Source organism: Staurois parvus, unplaced genomic scaffold (genome assembly GCF_062004578.1).
Source record: "Staurois parvus isolate SC_StPar_1 unplaced genomic scaffold, SC_StPar_1.0 ptg001418l, whole genome shotgun sequence".
Lineage (NCBI taxonomy): Eukaryota > Metazoa > Chordata > Amphibia > Anura > Ranidae > Staurois > Staurois parvus.
Window position 1 is genome coordinate 958,442 of NW_028319214.1, and position 21,469 is coordinate 979,910.

A 21,469-nucleotide genomic window follows, 5' to 3' on the forward strand; every position below is an offset into this window, starting at 1 on the left:
AAATCACCTCCATTCGCAGCATCACTTTCAATATACACATATAGCCATACAGTGTGATGATCCTGAAATCATTCCCATTATCCTAGTTTGTTTTGACTTGCAACACTTTCCCAGACAACTATTCATCTTCAAAAAAAATAGTATAAGTAGTCAGTTTAGATCAGGGGTCTCCAAACGTTTTAAACAAAGGGCCAGTTTATTGTCCTTCAGAGTTATGGGGGGGCCAGACTGTGGGCCCAATGTTATTATTGGGAGGAATCGTTACTGGTGTAATTTGGAGAAATGGTGCCCCATTGTTGGTGTCAGTTGTCAGAATAGTGTCTCGTATCAGCGGGAGGAATAGTGCCCCAAGGGCCAGATAAAGGCAAGCAAAGGGTCACATCCGGCCCCAGGGCCATAGTTTGGAGACCACTGGTAAGAAACCTTATATTACTATAGCATATTAAAGTGTTATTAAACCCACACAAGTAAAATCAGTCTGTATATGCAGTAAAGCACCCATGTTATACTCAATGTGGAACCTAAGGGGTTAATCTTCTGCACTGTGTAAAAAGGCTGTTTAATCCTGTCTTCTCTGATCCTCCCCTTCTTTTACTGTGCCCAATCTATCTGCCATAGTACAGAGCAGCAGTGGCAAGTCTGCATATGCTCTGTTTGGTGTGTATTGCTAGAGAAGTTGTTTTTGGGAGGGTGCATGTGATCGGCACAGGGCCAATAAGCACTGTTAGAAGAGGGGGTCAGGGGTCATGCAGCCTCATAGGACAGTCAGAGAAGAATGAAAACTCCTACAAGATTTACCAGTGCTTGGCTGGACACTGATAGAAGTCACAAAACTGCTATATACTTCTGATGAGAAAGAGTATTTAGCAGTTTACATTTACTAAAATAATGGCATTTCCATGTTGTGTGTACTGTGGGAGACTAGATATAGTGAATGCAGGATCCTGGGTTTAGTAACACTTTAAGTACGTCAATGCCTTTTTGAAACAGAAGGTGTTATCCCTTTAATTAGAAATCCATACAACAATTATTCTTCAGTGGGCATGATTTAAATGAGAAATAAAAAAATCTGTATATGTAGTTGGAATAATGACCAAACAACAACAAAGTTCACTTTAAGATTTCTCTGAAAGCAGTTTCTTAGTGCAGCTTTTTGACATGAACTTGAAAAATTATAACACAGTTACATTTTGGAATAGTTAAAACACCTGAATATTAGAAAACAGGCAGTTTACAAGGGCCCAAGCATGTGTTCTTCTGAAGTATTCTTTCAAGCTCTTAAAGCATATTTAGAACGAAAGGAAAATGTAACATATTGTAGCTTACCAGTCCTTAGATGTGGTGGCTGCATTGGTTTTCTTTTTTCGGGCTTTATATCCTTTATTTTTAGTTGGTGATCCTGCAAATAACACTTCCTGTGCCTACACTCATTTCTCCACTGTATCTATGGAAGAAGTCATGGTTGTCACACAGACTGGACTTCTAACATGTCTGCTTTTTTCATCTACATGGTAGTTGATGGGACTACTAGTTTACACAATAAAATAAGGATGTTTGTGCTTTTTTCAGCTCACAAGAAGTTACAAGGGCACTGCATTTTTGGCAGGATCAAAGATCTATTTACATATTTGCTGAAAATAATATGAATCTGAAAAACAGAAAATGAATGCAGCCACCATATCTAAGGACTGGTAAGCTGCAATAGATATTATATTTGTGGTTTTAGGTTTGGATATGCTTTAAATATTTTGCTCTCCATAAAGCAAACCCATCACTAGAGAAACATAGAAAGGATGCCTTTTCAGACAATGATGTCTGTCCATGATGATCATCTGTCTTCACTACTTTGAATCACTAACCCAAAACAAGTTTACAAAAAAGGACTTTTATCAGACTTTCTCTATTTACATACTTGTTCCAGGTCAGCGAGTCAGAAAGTAATGAAGCCAAAGAGTTAACAAAACAGCCAGATAACTACCATATATACAAAGAGCTCAGAAACGCTAATTCCCATATTTCTCCAATATTGAGTTTACTTTAAGCAGCCCCGTACAGTTATTGGCTTTTTTTATGATTCGAATTGTTGTGAGGTGCTGAAAAAACAAAGAGGATTTCCTGCTGCTCTAGTTATCTTGGACCAGCCAACCAACTTGATACCAGTTAACTTAGGCTGGCCATACATAATTCATTTTCTTTCTTTCAACCAGTGGGAATGATTAAATTCCCTCCCTTGGAGCTATTGTAATCTGACAACGAGCAGCTTCCCCACTGTCAAAAATACACTAATCAGCACCGCAGGTTATAGCCTGTGGCACTGATCTGATAAAGCAAAATGTTTCCAATAGGTCAGCTGTACAAAAGACGATCAAGAGATTGACTTCAGTACAACCAGTCTAGCCATAAATTGATCAAATTACATCTGGTCTCTACTGACCAGACAAATTTCCATACCACTTTGGCAGGCTTTACGAAGCCCAGTAAAGCACATGATAAAAAGAGGTCAATGCCTGATAAGTGGCTTTTTGGACTTTTTCAGATCTCCTATACATCAATGGTATACAAGGTATGGTTTACATAAAATGCTTCGGTTGGTAGGTTGCCTTGAGGTTGACAGGGTTTACACTGCATAAATACATACATTGTAATATAAAACAAAAATGTGCTAAAAAATGCAACCAACGCACATTACCCAGCGCTTATGGAAGAATGGTGAATACAACTAAGCTTGAGAGCTAGCTACTTTATGTTTAAAAACAATTGTCATGAATAGCAATCAATGTAACATTAATCACAGCAGCGCTCCACACTTTTAAAAGTTCATAGTCTTCCACCAATTGGTGATGAAAAGTGCACCAAATCCCAGTCAGTGAGAGGTTTTCCTCTGGGTCAAATACATCCACATCCCCTAAGGATACAACACTCAACGCAAGCAAATACCTGTCATATTAGGGATAGGCAAACAGCACTTTTATTCGATCATCCATTTAGGTGGATCCATCCAAAATCTTCTTTCCCCACAGCGATACTTTAAAACTCTAAAACCTCAAAATAAGTGAACAAAGCAACACACATAGCGTAATCCCACTTAACAAATTTATTGCTTGTTCATTCCCATTAAAATCTCAAACATAAAAAGAATGATCGCTTATCACAATCTCAATTCGTTAAATGTCAGACCTCTGCCATCACAGTAATGCATGCAGTATCTCACCACCTTGTTGATCCACGGATTGACAGTTACTTCCCTCACACTGTTTAGCCATGTCCCTAAAGTTTTGTCCTTACAACTTCTTCTGAGGGAATCTGAGGGATTGTATTCTGAGGGGATGTGGTTCACTGAACACAAAGATTGATTGATCTGTTACACTGATTAAAGGTGGAGGAGTGAAGCTGTGAGCTATTTGACCCAGAGGAAAACATCTCACTGAGTGTTTGGGATTTGGTGCACTTTTCATCACCAATTGGTAGAATACTACTTTTAAAAGTGTACAGCGCTGCTGTGATACATTGTAATATATTACCTTAAAACTCTTGTAGAAACCTCAAAACAATCTACTAAAACAGGGGTCCTGCAAACTACAGCCCATGGGGGTCTACAATGCTCTATGAAGTAGAAACCCTGATATCCTTTGCATTGCTAAGGGATATGGAGGTGGTGGGGATCACTCTCAGGCTGACAGGCTGGTGACCTGCAGCTTATCAAGGAAACAGGCATGGTTCCAGAAAAAGGTTAGCAGTATTCAGTGGCAACATGTTCATTGTAAGACTAATGGCTATAGTACATTTCAACCATTGAGTTATTAAGGAATAAATTAGGAACCAAGGCGGTACAAACCATAAAATATATTAACGAGTTAGGATCCTGTGAACTGAAATTAAAACATTAGACAGAGTCACAGCTTATAAAAGTACTCTGGTTTTGTAAGTAAACCATTCATGGAATGATAACAATAATTATTGTTTTAAAAATCGTAGTCAGAATGCTTACAGTATCTGATGCTTAATTCATAATTTTACACATAGATAAATCAATACAAGGTAGGTAGCTATGTAGAAAAACAGATTCGATGAGAATTCACAAACATATTTGCATGTTAGAAGGAACCGGTGATATCCAATAAATGAGATGGCAAAAAACAAATGAAATGCGGTTTCTATGGGTTGACCTATACACAGAAAATATGAGGAAACAACAAAAAAAACAGAAAATGCCACATGTTTTACAGCAGTAAATGGAAGACAAAGCTACCCGAGCAAATCTCCTGCTTGCCCAACATGTTTATTTAGACCATGCAAGTTATAGAGCAAGACAAAGCAGTTTATCAAATCCTTCTTGGATCAGGTAAACGGAAAGCTTTTCCCAACAAGTGTTCATTTTCACTATCTATCCACCTATCTACAAATAACTTGCAATATTATAAGTACACAGGAGGCATGTGTTAGCACCATTGTATATAAATCATGTTGAGTTTAAGCTATGTGCATTAAAATAATCAAAAGCCACGAGCCCCCCTAAGGGGCACCTCTTACATAGAATGGTAACACAATGTATACAGATGTAATTAAGAAGCTAAAATGGGTTAAATAGGCAATAAAGCCTTTCTGCTCTTTTCCTCACTGACAACACTTTGCAGAAAAGCTTTCAGTTCAGGATGTGCATGATTACACAACAGAGGAGCAAAGACAATAGAAGGGGAGGATACACACATTCAGCACAAGTGGTGGCTTTACTGGAAGTGTCTTGGCAGCTTAGGACAGGAACAGGGATACTGGTTTCCATGATGCCATCTTGACGCTGGAGAGCAACCGCTGGGCTGCCTTCCATGAGAAGGATGGGGTTGTTCTGTATAGCTTCGACTGGATGGAGATGAGAGGGAAACAAAAACAAGACAAAAACGCTACAAACATATAACCAGACAATGTCACAAAGAACATAAATTCCATCAAGACTATACAAAAATATTCTGAAAAATATTCTCAAATTTGACATGCTGACTTAAAGCTCAACTCCAACCAAAACTTACTGTGTTTTGGATAGACTAGGAAAGAGTAAGAACATTTATCTGGATTTTACTGGTGTCTGTGTCCCTATCCCAGAGACTTCCTGCTAAGTAATGAGATTTCTCTCCACGAAGGGCACATAAACAATACAAAACACATTTTAGTTAAATGACAACTTCTTACAAAGTTTTTACTGTCTTCTGTGCCTTCCTTTTGACAAGAACCAATTTTGTTCTTGCCTCGTACAAGGGAATAGGAACTTGGAAAAGCAATAAAACCCAGGAGAACGTTTAAGTCTTCCCCACTTTACCCAAAACTAAAAATAAAATACATTTTAAAAAAAAGTCTGGAATTACACTTCAAGAATTAGCTTTAAATATAATTTACTTTAAATGCCTTAACAGAAAACGTTCACCAGAGTAATTTTTATAATGTATGTTGAATTGGATGAGGGGAGGGGGGTGTGTGACTGGGGAGACCCATTTTCCTGACATCTGCAGCCTCTTATGAACATATATCTTAAAGAGGAAGGAAAGATCCTTTAAGTCTTAAATGTTGCCATCCCTCTGCCTTTATGAATGCTGCACCCTGTATGTAATAATAAACAATGTAAATACCTTTTTTTAAAATATGTTTCCTAGTGGGCACAAGACCACACAGCTCTGGATCTTGGGCAGCTGCTGCGGCTGCAGGAAGGTCTTGAAAATGCCCAAGCATTTGCTATGGTGGGGAGACTTCACTCTTCTGGGAATTCCTCTGTGTTGTCGGCCGCCCAGCCACCCAGAATGCAAAATTGTGTGGTCACGTGAACAGCCGCTAGCAATAACTGCATGTAGAACCCGACAGGCTGATTGTACCCAAGTTAATCGATCAACTTGGGTACGTTCAGCCTGCCTACACATGGTCCAAATCTTGGCCAATCCATGCTGAACCGTCTGAGATTGAAACCATCTATGGACGACTTTAGACAGACAGCGGTAAATATGTACCGAAAATTGAGCGGCTCCTGCTGACTTTCGGTACGTGTGCCAGGCTTTAGTATGGAGCACTGTTGCAGCCTGTTATAATTTTACGTTAGCTTTGTGAACTTTGCTTGGGAAAATTGGCAGTGCAGAAACAAATAGGGGGGCACCAGAGGAACCTCTGAATATTCACAATGATGGATATGCACAACGATGTTGCAAAGTAATTCATCATTTGCATTGACAGGGCACCCTTCAACCATAACTAATCTAATCATTCTCTATATATAGACAGTACAATACAATATGTCCTGTAATGTTTACTAACTATGTAGTCATGCATTATGTAGTCCTGAGATAGGATAGGCTGGTCTATGAGCATAATAAAAAAAATGAATGCAGGGCCTTAGAGCAACAGAAATATACTCTAAACGCGAAAAAAATGTTTCCAGACTTTTTAGTTAATTATGGCACTTTATGTGGTTGGATTTTTTCATGAATCATTTATTTATTATTTATGTTTTTGTTTTTTTTTATTTATATATATGTCAATGAGTTATATCTGCTTCTATTTATGTATATCTCCTTTTGACAATGCAACACATATAAAATGTACCATATATATATATATATATATATATATATATATATATATATATACACACACACACTCAATGGATATAAAAAGTCTACAAACCCCTGTTAAAATGTCAGATTTCTATGATGACAAGGATAAATCATTTCAGAACTTTTTCCACCTTTAATGTGACCTATAAACTGTACAACTCAACTGGAAAACAAACTGAAATCTTTTAGGGGGGAGGGGAGTAAACAAAAAACAAAAAATAATGTGGTTCCATAAGTATGCACACCCTCTTATAACTGGGAATGTAGCTGTGTTCAGAATTAAGCAATTACATTCAAGATCATGTTAAATAGGAGTCAGTACAAACCTGCCATCGTTTGAAGTACCTCTGTTTAACACCAAATAAAGTTCAGCTGTTCTAGTAGGTGCTTCCCGACATTTTCTTAGTTGCATCGTACAGCAAAAGCTATGGTTCGCAGAGAGCTTCCAAAGCATCAGAGAGATCTCACTGTTAAAAGGTATCAATCAGGAGAAGAGTACAAAAGAATTTCCAAGGCATTAGATATACCATGGAACACAGTGAAGACAGTCACCATCAAGTGGAGAAAATATTATGCAACAGTGACATTACCAAGAACTGGACATCCCTCCAAAATTGATGAAAAGATGAGAAGAAAACTGGTCTGGGAGGCCTACAGCAACATTAAAGGAACTGCAGGAATATCTGGCAAGTACTGGCTGTGTGGTACATGTGACAACAATCTCCCGTATTCTTCATATGTCTGGGCTATGGGGTAGAGTGGCAAGATGGAAGCCTTTTCTTATGAAGAAAAACATCCAAGCCCGGCTAAATTTGGCAAAAAAACATCTGAAGTCTCCCAAAAGCATGTGGGAAAATGTGTTCTGGTCTGATGAAACCAAGCTTGAACTTTTTGGCCATAATTCCAAAATATGTTTGGTGCAAAAACAACACTGCACATCACCAAAAGAACACCATACCTACAGTGAAGCCTGGTGGTGGCAGCATCATGCTTTGGGGCTGTTTTTCTTCAGCTGGAACTGGGGCCTTAGTCAAGGTAGAGGGAATTATAAACAGTTCCAAATACCAGTCAATATTGGCACAAAACCTTCAGGCTTCTTCTAGAAAGCGGACATGAAGAGGAACGTCATATTTCAGCATGACAACGACCGAAAGCATACATCCAAATCAACAAAGGAATGGCTTCACCAGAAGAAGATTAAAGTTTTGGAATAGCCCAGCCAGGGCCCAGACCTGAATCCGATCAAAAATCTGTGGGAGGATCTAAAGAGGGCTGTGCACAGGAAATGCCCTCGCAATCTGACAGATTTGGAGTGTTTTTGCAAGGAAGAGTGGGCAAATATTGCCAAATATTTGAAATATTGTTCAACTGAGTTGTACAGTTTATAGGTTACATTAGAGGTGGAAAAAGTTCTGAAATGATTCATCTTTGTCTCATCTTTTTACATCACAGAAACCTGACATTTTAACAGGAGTGTGTATATTTTTTATATACACTGTATATACAGTATATTTGGTACATTTTATAACTGGTGTGTAGATATAGTGTGAACTCTGTGCACAAGTTAGCCTGCAGTTTCTTGTTTGTGTTCTTACCTCCTTGCTGCAGTGCTGTTCCTGATCCCTTGACATGTGTGTTTGTCTGTGCTCACCTATGGGCATCATCTGCTGTTCTCTGGGTTTTATTCCCTTCCATCACTTCCTGGCCCGCCTCCTTGTTTGCCTGCCTATATAAGACATGCTCAGTCTAGGCCACTTTGCCTGAGCAACTTCCTAGTTGTCGGAGCTCCTGTGTGTTGATATTGCCTGTATCCTGCATTGACTACTTGTGTACCGACCCCGGCTTAGTTCTCTGACTGTGCTTGCTTTCCGCCTGTCCTGACCTCGGCTAGTCTATCGGATTTCCGTTTGCCTCCTCCCATTGTACTCTGCTCCCGCGAGTGGTCTCCTCATCCTCAGATGGGCGTACCTGGGGGCCACGACCTGGTCCCAGCTTGTTGCAAGTCCATCCCCACCATCAGGGACTCTGGTGAAGTAGCAGGGGTGGGGCTTAGACTCCGCACCCTGGGGAACCCAAGTTGAGTATCTACAAGGGCTTAATACCACAGGTGCTGACACTCTGTCAGTACTCTGATATCTTTGTTTAGCACATGGTGTTAATTTGCACAATGTTTTTTATTATCAGACACTTTAGCACAAAGGAACTTTTTACTTTTAATAATGAGAAAATTGTTAACTAAAACCACTCTACTATGAGATAAACTACCTGAATCTGAAAGACAAACAGCTGTATGCAAAATAAGACATTTTCATTTTTGGATGTAAACAAGTGCAACATATAATTGGCTGCAAACAAGAACAGACTTTTGTGATATTTTTTTATTGGCAACTTATTTTGAGTTTGTAAAACAACCTTCAATTACAGGACCAAGGCTAGGTTCTCTGCATATAATTGCATGCTTTCGCGCACCAAAAACACACTATACAGTTTCCCTGCAACAGCAATTTTGGAAAAGGTAAAGGGACCCTTTCCCTGCTTTTTCAGTAGATAGTGCAGTCAATTAATTTGTGCCTGTGCAAACATGGCCGCAGGGAAACTGCAATAGTGTGAATCTAGAGTAAGAATGGGGATGTAAGAAAAAGAAAGGAAAAGGGAGGGAATGTTGGGACAGAAGTGAAAGAAGAAAAGTACCACTCCATCAAAGCCCATATTCCAGCTAATAGATAACAGTGTACACTTCCACACACATTTAGTCAATAACCCCCATTTAGATCCTGAGCATAGGATCCTAGGAGGTCCAAAAGAGACACGGAGAGGATACTTGCACTTCAGCACTGTGGTTTCCTTAGAAACATTTAATGCCAGGTCAGACTTAGATTTGTATTTGGCTTAATTAAAAAAAAAACAGCAAGATGATAATGCCACAATCAAGCATATAGCAAAAAAAAGGTAAAATGAGTGAAATACTACTGATCTCCGTGTTAAAGCAAAATCATTTGCATTTGTTTTAAGCTACCTGCATAGATTGTTTTACATATATATACTATTACAACCTGACATTACATTGTAAAACAATAAATGATTTTCAACTGCAACTACTGGATGTAATCTGTAAAGATCAGAAATGACATGGAAAATGGTTTTTATTGTGGCTTAATCCTGCTGGCTGTATTAAATGAGGACAATGTCTATAAATACCTTTGAACATTTTAACAAACACTTAGATATATTGCTCTGCCAAACCTTGTACAACACATAAGCTGTGTATCCTGCTCAATACATCAGAGAAACACAGAGGCTGCCTTTTCTGACTATTCTTTCTAAAAATACAAGTTGCCTGGCTGCCTAGATGATCATCATTCTTCAGTACTTTGAATCTCTAACCCAAAGCATGCATGCAAATAAAGGACGTTTATTGGAATTTTTTTGTCTACATACTCATATTGAAATATTAAAGGGTCGGCAAAACAGCCAAACAAATACCATATTTAAAAAGAGGTCAGAAAAGGTAAGAAATCAGTGAAAGAAAAGAAGTGTTATTCCTGCGCTACCAATAACAAATAATCATTGTACACAGTGTAATAGCTGTTGCTAGCATTAAATTGTGTTTCCACAACTCAGTAACAAATATTATAAATAGTGAGATGCTGCACTGCTGGTGTTACCAGATACTAGTGGAATCCCTTAAATGTGATGACAGGAATCCTGCATCTACTACTTAAATAACAATGTGTTAACTCTTAAAGGGACTGATACCCATCTATGGCTGGAGCATTGGGAATACAGGAGGAGAGTCCTTAGTGGACAGAAAGTGTCTGACGAGTCTTTTAGTGGAGAAAATCTGGAGATATTCATATCTATGGGCCAGTGTACATTTCCATGGAGGGGAGAGTTCTGTGAGCACAGAGGTGGCATGAGCTAGGCCCATAAATAATATAAAGGGGCACTACTAAGGATGGTGATGGTTCCATAGTCACGGAAGTCAAAAGGATTTGATGTATGAAAATTATGAGACTATATTTTCTTTTGAACTGTTAAAACATTGGTTACAAGTTCACCAGGTAGTGATTCATTTTACTGTTTGCTTAATTATATGTGCAATTGTGTGACATTTACCTTACTTATCTTCTTCTGCTGGTTTATCATTCGGCACTAATTAGGAGTTATCATATTGTTCAGGATTACTGTCATCACATTTGAGGGATTCTACTAGTATCTGGCAGTAAGGTCAGAAAAGGTAGCTCCCATACTTCTCTCATATTGAGTTTACTTTAAAGAGTAACTCCACTTTTTTGAGAAAAACAATCCCCTCTGGGTTGGTACATTCCAAGGATTTTATCAAACTTTGTTGCAGAAAACCTTTTATTCTGAAGAAATAGCGATTTGTTTGATTACATCAATGTGGAAGGTGACTTGGAATGGGAGTGACTTTCATTTTCATTCGGTGCATTTGCAGGGTTCTAATAAGGATTTGATTCCCTTTAAAATTAACCCTTTGGAATTTTTGTTGTAGAGGATGTCTAAAATCTGACTTGTATCTTAGTGCAGACAGGAAAGGACATTACTGGGGCTGTTTTGTACACCATCTATGTACAGAAGGCATTCAGGTTGCCATATTGCATTGAATTTTACATTGAACAGGTAATTTTTTATAACATTAAATTACTTTGTGGCTTGTGTAGCAATTGCATATGATATATATACCGTATTTTTCGCTCCATAAGACGCACTTTTTTCCCCCCAAAAAAGGGGGGAAAATGTCAGTGCGTCTTATGGAGCGAATATAAAGCGGCCGGTCCGGTATTTCTGCCGCCCCCATGTCAGAATACCGGGCCGGCCGCTCAGCTGTTCTCTCCTGCAGGGCCTTACCTGTTCCTCGCTCCAGCGCTGCACAGTCTTCCCGCGCTGGCTTCTGTGACAGCCGGGTGCCCACTGCGCATGTGCTGCACTTTGTGAATGATCCGGTGTCTTCTGGGACACATGACAGGTCCCAGAAGGCGCCGGGCCATTCACAAAGCGCAGCGCTTCTCGCGCATGCGCAGTGGGCACCCGGCTGTCACAGAAGCTGGCTTGGGAAGAAGAGCGAAGGACAACTCCGCGGAAGTGGGAGCGGGTACCTGTCAAATTCAGGTACCCGCTCCCCCTCCCTCCCCAAAGGTCAGCAGTCTCTGGTCATTCCCTGCACTGTCTGCAGTCTCTGGTCATCCCCTGCACTGTCCGCAGTCTCTGGTCATTCCCTGCACTGTCCGCAGTCTCTGGTCATTCCCTGCACTGTGTCCGCAGTCTCTGGTCATCCCCTGCACTGTGTCCGCAGTCTCTGGTCATCCCCTGCACTGTGTCCGCAGTCTCTGGTCATCCCCTGCACTGTGTCCGCAGTCTCTGGTCATCCCCTGCACTGTGTCCGCAGTCTCTGGTCATCCCCTGCACTGTGTCCGCAGTCTCTGGTCATCCCCTGCACTGTGTCCGCAGTCTCTGGTCATCCCCTGCACTGTGTCCGCAGTCTCTGGTCATCCCCTGCACTGTGTCCGCAGTCTCTGGTCATCCCCTGCACTGTGTCCGCAGCCTCTGGTCATCCCCTGCACTGTGTCCGCAGCCTCTGGTCATCCCCTGCACTGTGTCCGCAGCCTCTGGTCATCTCCTGCACTGTGTCCGCAGTCTCTGGTCATCTCCTGCACTGTGTCCGCAGTCTCTGGTCATCCCCTGCACTGTGTCCGCAGTCTCTGGTCATCTCCTGCACTGTGTCCGCAGTCTCTGGTCATCTCCTGCACTGTGTCCGCAGTCTCTGGTCATCTCCTGCACTGTGTCCGCAGTCTTTGGTCATCTCCTGCACTGTGTCCGCAGTCTCTGGTCATCTCCTGTACTGTGTCTGCAGTCTCTGGTCATCTCCTGTATTGTGTCCGCAGTCTCTGGTCATCTCCTGCACTGTGTCCGCAGTCTCTGGTCATCTCCTGTACTGTGTCCGCAGTCTCTGGTCATCTCCTGTATTGTGTCAGCAGTCTCTGGTCATCCCCTGTACTGTATCTGCAGTCCATTGGTTCAGAATATTTTTTTTCTTGTTTTTCGCCTCAAAAACCTAGGTGCGTCTTATGGTCAGGTGCGTCTTATGGAGCGAAAAATACGGTATATTGTTTTTCCCACAAACGTGGAGTTACTCTTTAATCAGCCCCCTACAGTTATTGGCTTTTTTATGATTCAAGATAGTTGTGAGATGCTCACAACACAGAAGAGGATTTCCTGCTACTCTAATTATCATATTGGTCCAGCCAACCTACTTGATACCAGTTAACTTAGAAAGGCACAGTAAAGCACAATAGTAAAAAGAGGTCAATGCTTAATAAGTGGCTTTTTGGGCTGCTTCAGATCTCTTCTTCCTATACAAAAGTGTTTTACCAGTTATGCATTTGTACTTGGAAATGAATATAAAATGTAACTGGTTGGTAGGTTACCTTGAGGTAGGCAGGGTTTGCACTTTATAAATCAATATTTTAAAAATATATAACAGCAATAAAATATGTCTGTTAATATATTACTTTAAAGCTCTTGTGGAAACATCAAAACAATCTACTTAAGCATGAGTCTCCAATCTTTGCTCCATGGGCCATATAAGGCCCGCAGCTAGGGTCACTGGAATATCCTCAGACACAGGATGAGGATTCAGATCCGTTGGTTTATCTGATTCAGATGGGGACCGTGATGTAAGGGGGGACTCTATAAACCTGAGAGATTAACCTTCAGTGGATGTTTGGTGAATTGAATCCGATGAGTGGAGTGTTCCTGAAGGGGGTGAAATATCTCAGCGAAGGATCTGAATAAGTGGAGGTTTCTTAGCATTCCTTTGGAGTATATTGGGCATCAGAAAACTTGCATCGATTTCTTGTGCAAACAAGGGGTCACATGCCATCTGGTAAGTGCGTAGTGGAGAGTCACACAAGTGCACAGGTTGATTTGCATGGACACAGGGGACATATAAGAAATTGTGGCATCGATCTATGAACTTTTTTGTGTTGATGGGAAGAGCACCAGAGCACTTTCAATTTATTTAATTTATTTTGGACTGATTGTATAATTTGTATGTGTATTATTTGCCATATAGTAGCGCTGCCTTAACATATTTCACAGTATAAAACCAGTTTTTTTTTTCTTGGGAAGAAACAGCTGCTGTATTCACTGGTGAGCAACACTCATATGGTTTTAGCATGGATGCTATCATTTTAATTTAATTGATATTTGGTGAATGTCACATTCACTGCTCTATAACTATGCTCCATAGAGTTCAGTGTTCTGCTTAAGCCGGCCATTCAAGGATATAAAATTGGCAGGTTCAGCAGGAACGAGATGAATTTTGATCCATGTATGGGCACCCTGGTTGTACAGAAGTCAATCTACTGATACACTTCTGTACATCCAACCTGTCGGGCTTTTCCCAATCAATTAGTGCCGCTGTCTATAGCCTACAGCACTGATAACTATATTGTATTCTGATGGCAGAGAGCCCCCATCCACATCAAAGGTATGATGGGGGAATCGGGTAATTTTTTTGTTCATCCTGCTGGTTGAAAAATGATGACTGTATAGGTTGCCTTAGTAGAACAGAACCATTAATGTTGCTTTAAATAAAAATAATACCTGTGCTTAGTTTAACCAAACCAAAAAGCTGCTATACCAAATAAATCCTGAATACCAGACCAAATTAAAAATGTAAAAAAGTGCTTTGAAAATCTGTACACTGTTTTTTATTCCTCATTCACTGTAAATGCAATAGCCATCTGTGACAGACCTAATCAGGACAGGGACCTTTGAAGGGGACCAGGGGCTAGCCTTCTACCCACTCCAAAAGGGAAGCTGTATTGTCTTTACTCTGAGAATTAAGCCAAGCCCCTGTCCCAGTTGGATCTATCACACTATCTAATAAATGGTTTTTAATGATACTACAATATAAAGCTTTTCCTTTCTTCTAGTTTTAAATGTTCCTTGGTCTGAAATGTGTGACAGTTGGAGTCTGCGGGCTGCTGAAGGTATTCCTGCGTGGGGCACCTTTGCTGCAATACACTCAAGGGATCACAGATCCACCTGGAGTCTACATATTGGAGCATCAGTTTCTGTGGATTAAAAAAGCGTGCTTGATCTCCTTTATTGTGAGATCATGTCCTTCTGGTAAAAGGCTTAAATGTGGAGAAGCACTTTGCACACTTTAATGTTTTCATTCATTACTGAGCACAATAAGGCACCTGGAGATTAGGCGGTGTCTGGATTATACAGTGGATATAAAAAGTCTACACACCCCTGTTAAAATGTCAGGTTTCTGTGATGTAATAAAATGAGACAAAGATAAATAATTTCAGAACTTTTTTCACCTCTAATGTAACCTATAAACTGTACAACTCAATTGAAAAACAAACTGAAATCTTTTAGGAGGGGAGTAAACATAAAAAAACTAAAATAATGTGGTTGCAGAAGTGTGCATACCTCCTTATAACTGGGGATGAAGCTGTGTTCAGAATTAAGCAATTAAATTTAACCCCTGGTTCACATATATGCGGCCGTGCGGGCCGCGTTTTGCACTGGCACGAGAGCCCGTTCATTTGAGCGTGCCCGTGACACGCAGGGAAGAAGTTCCTGCACGTCTTTGGAAAACGCAGCCTGCACGGGAACCTCGGTTCCCAGTACAGTTGCGTTTTCCAGTGCGGACTGCGTGCCATTAGAACTAAGAGCACCCGCCCGCGGGTCCGCATTTCTCTGTGCGGGTGGTGCGGCTGCACGGATTTTCGTGCGGATCTGCAGTGGCACCACCTGCACAGATGTGAACCTAGGGTAAAATCATGTTAAATAGGAGTCAGTACACACCTGCCATCATTTAAAGTGCCTCTGATTAACCCCAAATAAAGTTCAGCTGTTCTAGGAGGTCTTTCCTGACATTTTCTTAGTCGCATCCTACAGCAAAAGCCATGGTTTGCAGAGAGCTTGCAAAGCATCAGAGGGATCTCATTGTTAAAAGGTATCGATCAGGAGAAGGGTACAAAAGAATTGCCAAGGCATTAGATATACCATGGAACACAGTAAAGACAGTCATCAAGTGGAGAAAATATGGTGTAACAGTGATATTACCAAGAACTGATGAGAAGACGAGAAGAAAACTGGTCTGGGAGGCTGCCAAGAAGCCTACAGTAACAATAAAGGAGCTGCAGGAATATCTGGCAAGTACTGGCTGTGTGGTACATGTGACAACAATCTCCCATATTCTTCATATCTCTGAGCTATGGGGTAGAGTGGCAAGACAGAAGCCTTTTGTTACAAAGAAAAACATCCAAGCCCGGCTAAATTTTGCAAAAACACACCTGAAGTCTCCCAAAAGCATGTGGGAAAATGTGTTATGGTCTGATGAAACCAAGGTTGAACTTTCTGGACATAATTCCAAAAGATGTTTGGCACAAAAATAACACAGCAAATCACCAAAAGAACACCATACCCACAGTGAAGCATGGTGGTGGCAGCATCATGCTTTGCGGCTGTTTTTCTTCAGCTGGAACTGGGGATCTGAAGAGGGCTGTGCACAGGAGATGCCCTCGCAATCTGACAGATCTGGAGTGTTTTTGCAAGGAAGAGTGGGCAAATATTGCCAAGTCAAGATGTGCCATGCTGATAGACTCATACCCAAAAAGACTGAGTGCTGCAATCAAATCAAAAGGTGCTTCAACAAAGTATTAGTTTAAGGGTGTGCACACTTATGCAACCATATTATTTTAGTTTTTTATTTTTACTTCCCTCCAACTAAAAGATTTCAGTTTGGTGTTCAACTGTGTTGTACAGTTCATAGGATACATTAAAGGTGGAAAAAGTTCTGAAATTATTTATCTTTGCCTCATTTTGTTTACATCACAGAAACATAACATTTTAACAGGGGTGTGTAGACTTTTTATATCCTCTGTATATGAACTTTATTGTTTAATTGTGACAAGTGTTTATTTGGTATGAAAAATTATTGCCTGCGAATATTGAACAAGTACTGTATATTAGAGTTGATTATTGATTTTTGTTTAAATTGCATAAGTATATTTGTATTCAGAAATGTATTGGTATACACTTAGCATTTAAAGGGGCACGTGCACCTCTTTTGTACATTATTAATGTTGCTTTAACTGCTCTTTTTTTTTCCAATACAAGGCTAAGACCATTCATCCATGAATGGTAAGCTAAAGTTATAAACTGATTACTATTAAAGTGAAAGGAAAGATAAGCAAGTCACAACCCGACTCAAACAATTCCCCGGATGCCTAGTCACCTGCAATACTTTTACCAGCAGAAAGTAATAGTTAAAAGGCTGTATGTTTTTCATTTATAGGGGTTAAGACAAAAAATGGAAACACGGCATGAACTGCAGGTGTGAAAATGATGACATGTTTTGTGTTGAAAGCGGAAGTGATAACTGGTGGGAAGCCTCACTTTTGTCATTCACTGCGTGCGGTGCAGGTAGTACGGAGTCATGTCAGAGCTTACTGAGCTGCAAAGAGGGCAAATTGTTGATGACCACAACTGGTGCCTCTGTGACTGAAGTTGCCAATTTATTTGTCGTGTCGCAAGGTACAGTATCAAAGGATATGATGGCATATACAGTTTCCATGAAAATTTCATCTGATAAACATAAGTGCGGTTGACATGGTTAATTGACCAAAAGAGACAAAAGGACATTGCGCAGGATTGCGACCCAGAATAAAAAAACAACTGCTGCAAAAGTGACTGCAGAGCTCAATCTCTGTCCCATGAAGACTGCACTTTCACACCTGAAAATCATGTAGTGTTTCCATATTTTGGTCCAACCCCTGTATTTTTTTTTAACGTTATAAGTGTGGGTTTTGTTAAAAACATTTTTTTTGTAATTGTATATATGTACATGTGAGCAGTTATAGTTGCTCATTACATATGCAGGTTCTGCTCTTTGATTTATAGTGCTGCATAATGGCCGTGCTTTATTACTGCTCATGATGCAAGTTTATGAGTTAAATGACTCAATGCACTCTGTGCAAATGTAAAATATGATTGTATTCCTATCCTGAACAACCTAATAAACGATAGAAAATTAAAGTAATGCACTCATAAGCCAGCAATAGACAGAAAGTTTTTTTTTTTGTTCAGCCAGCAGGCGGAAAGAAAAAAAAAACAAAAAAAAAAAACACAGATTCCTCCATCTACACAAGTAAGATGGATTGAGGAGTCCCTTCCTCCCAACAGAACATTGTATGGTGAGACTTGCAGCTGAATGGGTGTAGCCGCTGATTGAGAAAAGTTTCCCACTACTGTTTGACAGAAGTCGTTCATAGGAAAGACTTCTGTCGAGCAGGCATGGCCACACACTGATTGAAATTTGTCCGGTCACTGCAGAACTCAGGGTTTTGACCCATCTATGGCCAGTTTTAGCTTGGCTCATAGCTTCTTTCAAGAGTGGGTAATAAAGAGACAGATTAATTATACTGAGCTAATGAAAGCTCCTTCCCTCTCTAATCTCCATATTTGTATAAACAAAGCCCAATGGGCTTTTCAAATCAAGTTTAAAGGGTTAATTCACCTGTAATGACATTTGCAAAAAAAATTCCATAAGCGTTACAGTGCATTAATATACAGTCATCTGTTTTGTAAAATAATGCTTACTTTTTAAGCTGCATTTTCGATTGGGCTCTCCTCTTCATCAGCCTAGTCCCCTCAGCACCTCACAAACAAGGACTCTGCTTCATTCCCTACCCAAGCATGTACAGTCTGCTTTATTGCTTGATTGTGAGGTGCTGAGGTCATGAACCAACATTCGGTTCATCCTGCCATCTAGGCAGGATGGAGAGGGAAGCCCACAAGATAACGCAGAGCTTGAGAAATAAGCATTATATTACAAAACAGAGGATATTATATTATTAATGTACTGGGGAAGCTGTAATGCATAGGGATCAATTTTTTTTTTGCTATTGTACTTAAATAGCAAACATGTCATACTTACGTACTATGTGAAGTGGTTTTGCACAGAGCAGCCCTGATCCTCTTCTTTTTGGGTCCCCCACAAGCGCTCCTGGCCCCTCCCTCCTGCCGAATGCCCCAGAGCAAGAAGCTCGCTGCTGGGCACCCAAAGTAGGCTTGATCTTGCGCTGCTGCACACAAAGCCGCAGCTCGGCTCTGCCCTCTCCCTCTCCTCATTGGGTTACTGGCTGTGATTTGGGGGGGGGGGGGGGGGGGGCTGCTGCATACATAAGATTTCTTTCACCTCCAGGCATAGAATGCATGGAGATAATAAACCTTGCGCCTTTACAACCACTTTAAATGTTAATTAACCCGTTAAAGAATTTTTGCATGCTACACATTTGCAAAACAATGGTATGGTGTTTTCTTCATTTGTTTGTTGTATTTGGGTTTCTCAGTAAAATGCATATGAGAGCGGAGAATCAATTAATTCTGGCCAATATATTTCAGTTTTTGCTTAGCCATAGGAATTCCAGAGCTGGATTTCCATCTGTGAGTCTGTAGGCACCTTTGGGCATCCATGGCAATGCCCTTCTGCTAGTATCACCTCTTTACTGGTTCTAGGTTGGCTGAAAATATTGTAACAGTGTGAAAAAGTATTTACAGTATTTAAGATGACTGACTTTTTTGATACTGGGAAAACATTTATGGTCACTTGCTATACATGTATATCTATAAAATGTATAGGTGTGAAGAGACTCAAAAGGCAACAAAGATGTACTTCATCAGATCTGGCTTAGTACACTAAGCAAATTTCAGCCTTGTGGGCCCCCTCTTGTTTGACATCCTTCAATTTAAAAATAGAAGGAGCCAAATGAAAACTTTTGACCGAATGGTAGCTGTGTCTAATCACATGCAGGTGAATATTCTGTAGGTGACTGTCAGAATACAACAGGCACAACGGGAGATTTGTCTATCCATGCTGTCCATCAGAGTTAATTGCAGCTGTGGTTGACCTGCTTGAGCTTCTTTTGTATTCCCAGAGATTTGTATGGGGTGAGGATAATTTCTAAAGCAAACACAGGCCCCTAGAATTGTCCTCAGTACTAGGGGAATAATTAAACTACTCTTGCGAAAATTGGCTTGGTTTAGCAACATGAGTATCTTCAGTATGCATTGGCTGCGGTATAATTAGCTTTTATGTTCCGTACCATACTTACTGGCAATCAGAAGAAAGTTGTAGGTTAGAAATGATTAAGGAAAATTAGTGCATATATTGTCAAGCTGCTGGTTACGTTTTTGCAATGTTATTTTCTTTTATAGCTATATCTAGTTAGTTGGCACTAAAGGTGAAAAAGTATCTACAGTATAAGAGGGCACATCTGAATCAGTACAATAATCGGCTAACTGCTTGGTTACACTGTTAACCCTAGGTTTAGTTCTACATCTTTTAGGCAGGATCAAACACTAGCTTATCTCATTTCGAACATAGTAAGAGAACATGGCAACAATCAAAAGTCACTACTTACCCAAGAGGGCGGAATTTCCATCCCCCAAAGGGAATCTCTGGTATCGAGGAACATTAAAGGGAGGCAGCAGATGGAACTTCTTTTCTAGAAGTGGCTCTACACGTGAGGCAGAAGGATCAGCAGGGTGGAAGAGGTTGTAAACCTGCTGGCAGCCAGGTCGAAGCTGATAAACTGAAGATGAAACAGTTCCGAGAATGAGTATTTCAGAAAACAAATGTTTGTAGAACCAAAAACCTTTAGCACGGCAGGAAGGTCACATTCATCATAATGCCAGAGTGGCAGGTACTAGTATTGGTGGGAGCACAAGAAAATGGAAACTGCTCACCGAAAAAATGGTAAACGTCTACTTGTACCAAATTGTATTGTAACTGTTATGTCTACCTTCATTTTGTAAAGCGCTGTGCAAACTGTTGGCGCTATATAAATCCTGTATAATAATAATACTGTACCTCACAACACAAAAAAAAATGAATGATCAATCTTTGAATTAAGTTTATCAGGGTAGTTCGGTGATACATGTAGGTATTAAAGTAAAACTCTAGTTTTTATTTAAGGAAAGAAAAAAAGAAAACAGCAATACTTTTCAGGTCCTCCATACGCAGGGCACTGATTTTAGCAAACTTTATTACAGATCCTAACAAGCATCCGCATTATCCAAGATATTGAATTTGGGCCTTGTCAGTATTGTACTAGAAATTGATGTAGGCCTTCCCTGTCAAACTGACTGCTAAATGGGAAGTCTTGTCTTTATTATAATCCCATGTTTATGACAAGTTTTAACATTGCCATTTGTTAGCATCAGACACAGATAAAGACCCTACTATAGAGGATGCCTGAAATTAGACTTTTGGGAAAAGCAGAAAGTCAATCGCATAAGTGGATGGGAATGAGATTCTCTGGCGTCTGTATATAAACAGCGGTATGGTTTCTATGGTTGCAAAAAAAAAAAAAAGATCATTTTTGGCAGGATGGTTTTAGTATGTTCAATTAAATAAATAAATTTATAGTGCCGCGCTCCTATTTTTTTTAAAATAGGAGCGCGGCACTATAAATTTATAAATTTATTTATTTAATTGAACAAATAGGAAATAGTAAGTGAGTCTGTGTAAGTGCCAGCACACCAAGCACATTATATCAGTAGACAATTATTTACAACTCACTGAATACCTCATTCATAATAGCTCACAAGTATTCACTTCTTACATGGTTTTAGTATAATATGGCTGGATGAAGACTGGAAAGATACATTACAAATTTACATAATAACCATACATTTGACATTGGACACAGATTTACAAATCAGTGCAGCTCAATGCATGGTTTTACCCTTTCCAGTTCCTGTCTTTTTTTTTTTTTTCAATTATACTGGCTGCAGAGCTCCATAGACATCGGCAGCATCAGTAATTGGGAAAC

At 40.1% G+C, this 21,469-nt stretch overlaps 1 protein-coding gene across 12 annotated transcripts in view; it reads right to left on the reverse strand.

Moving 5' to 3' along the window:
* Nucleotides 1-21,469, reverse strand: part of PITPNM2 (phosphatidylinositol transfer protein membrane associated 2) — a 450,474-nt gene that overhangs the window by 44,155 nt on the left and 384,850 nt on the right. For 6 of the 12 annotated variants that reach the window (XM_089661991.1, XM_089661995.1, XM_089661989.1 and 3 more), the window contains 2 exons: nt 20,057-20,227; nt 4,708-4,857 (listed from right to left, as the gene is read on the reverse strand). In XM_089661991.1, coding sequence (XP_089518117.1) covers nt 4,708-4,857; nt 20,057-20,227 — 321 coding nt within the window. The remainder of the gene's footprint in view (nt 1-4,707; nt 4,858-20,056; nt 20,228-21,469) is intronic. The other 6 variants (XM_089661994.1, XM_089661996.1, XM_089662000.1 and 3 more) reach the window with 2 other exon arrangements.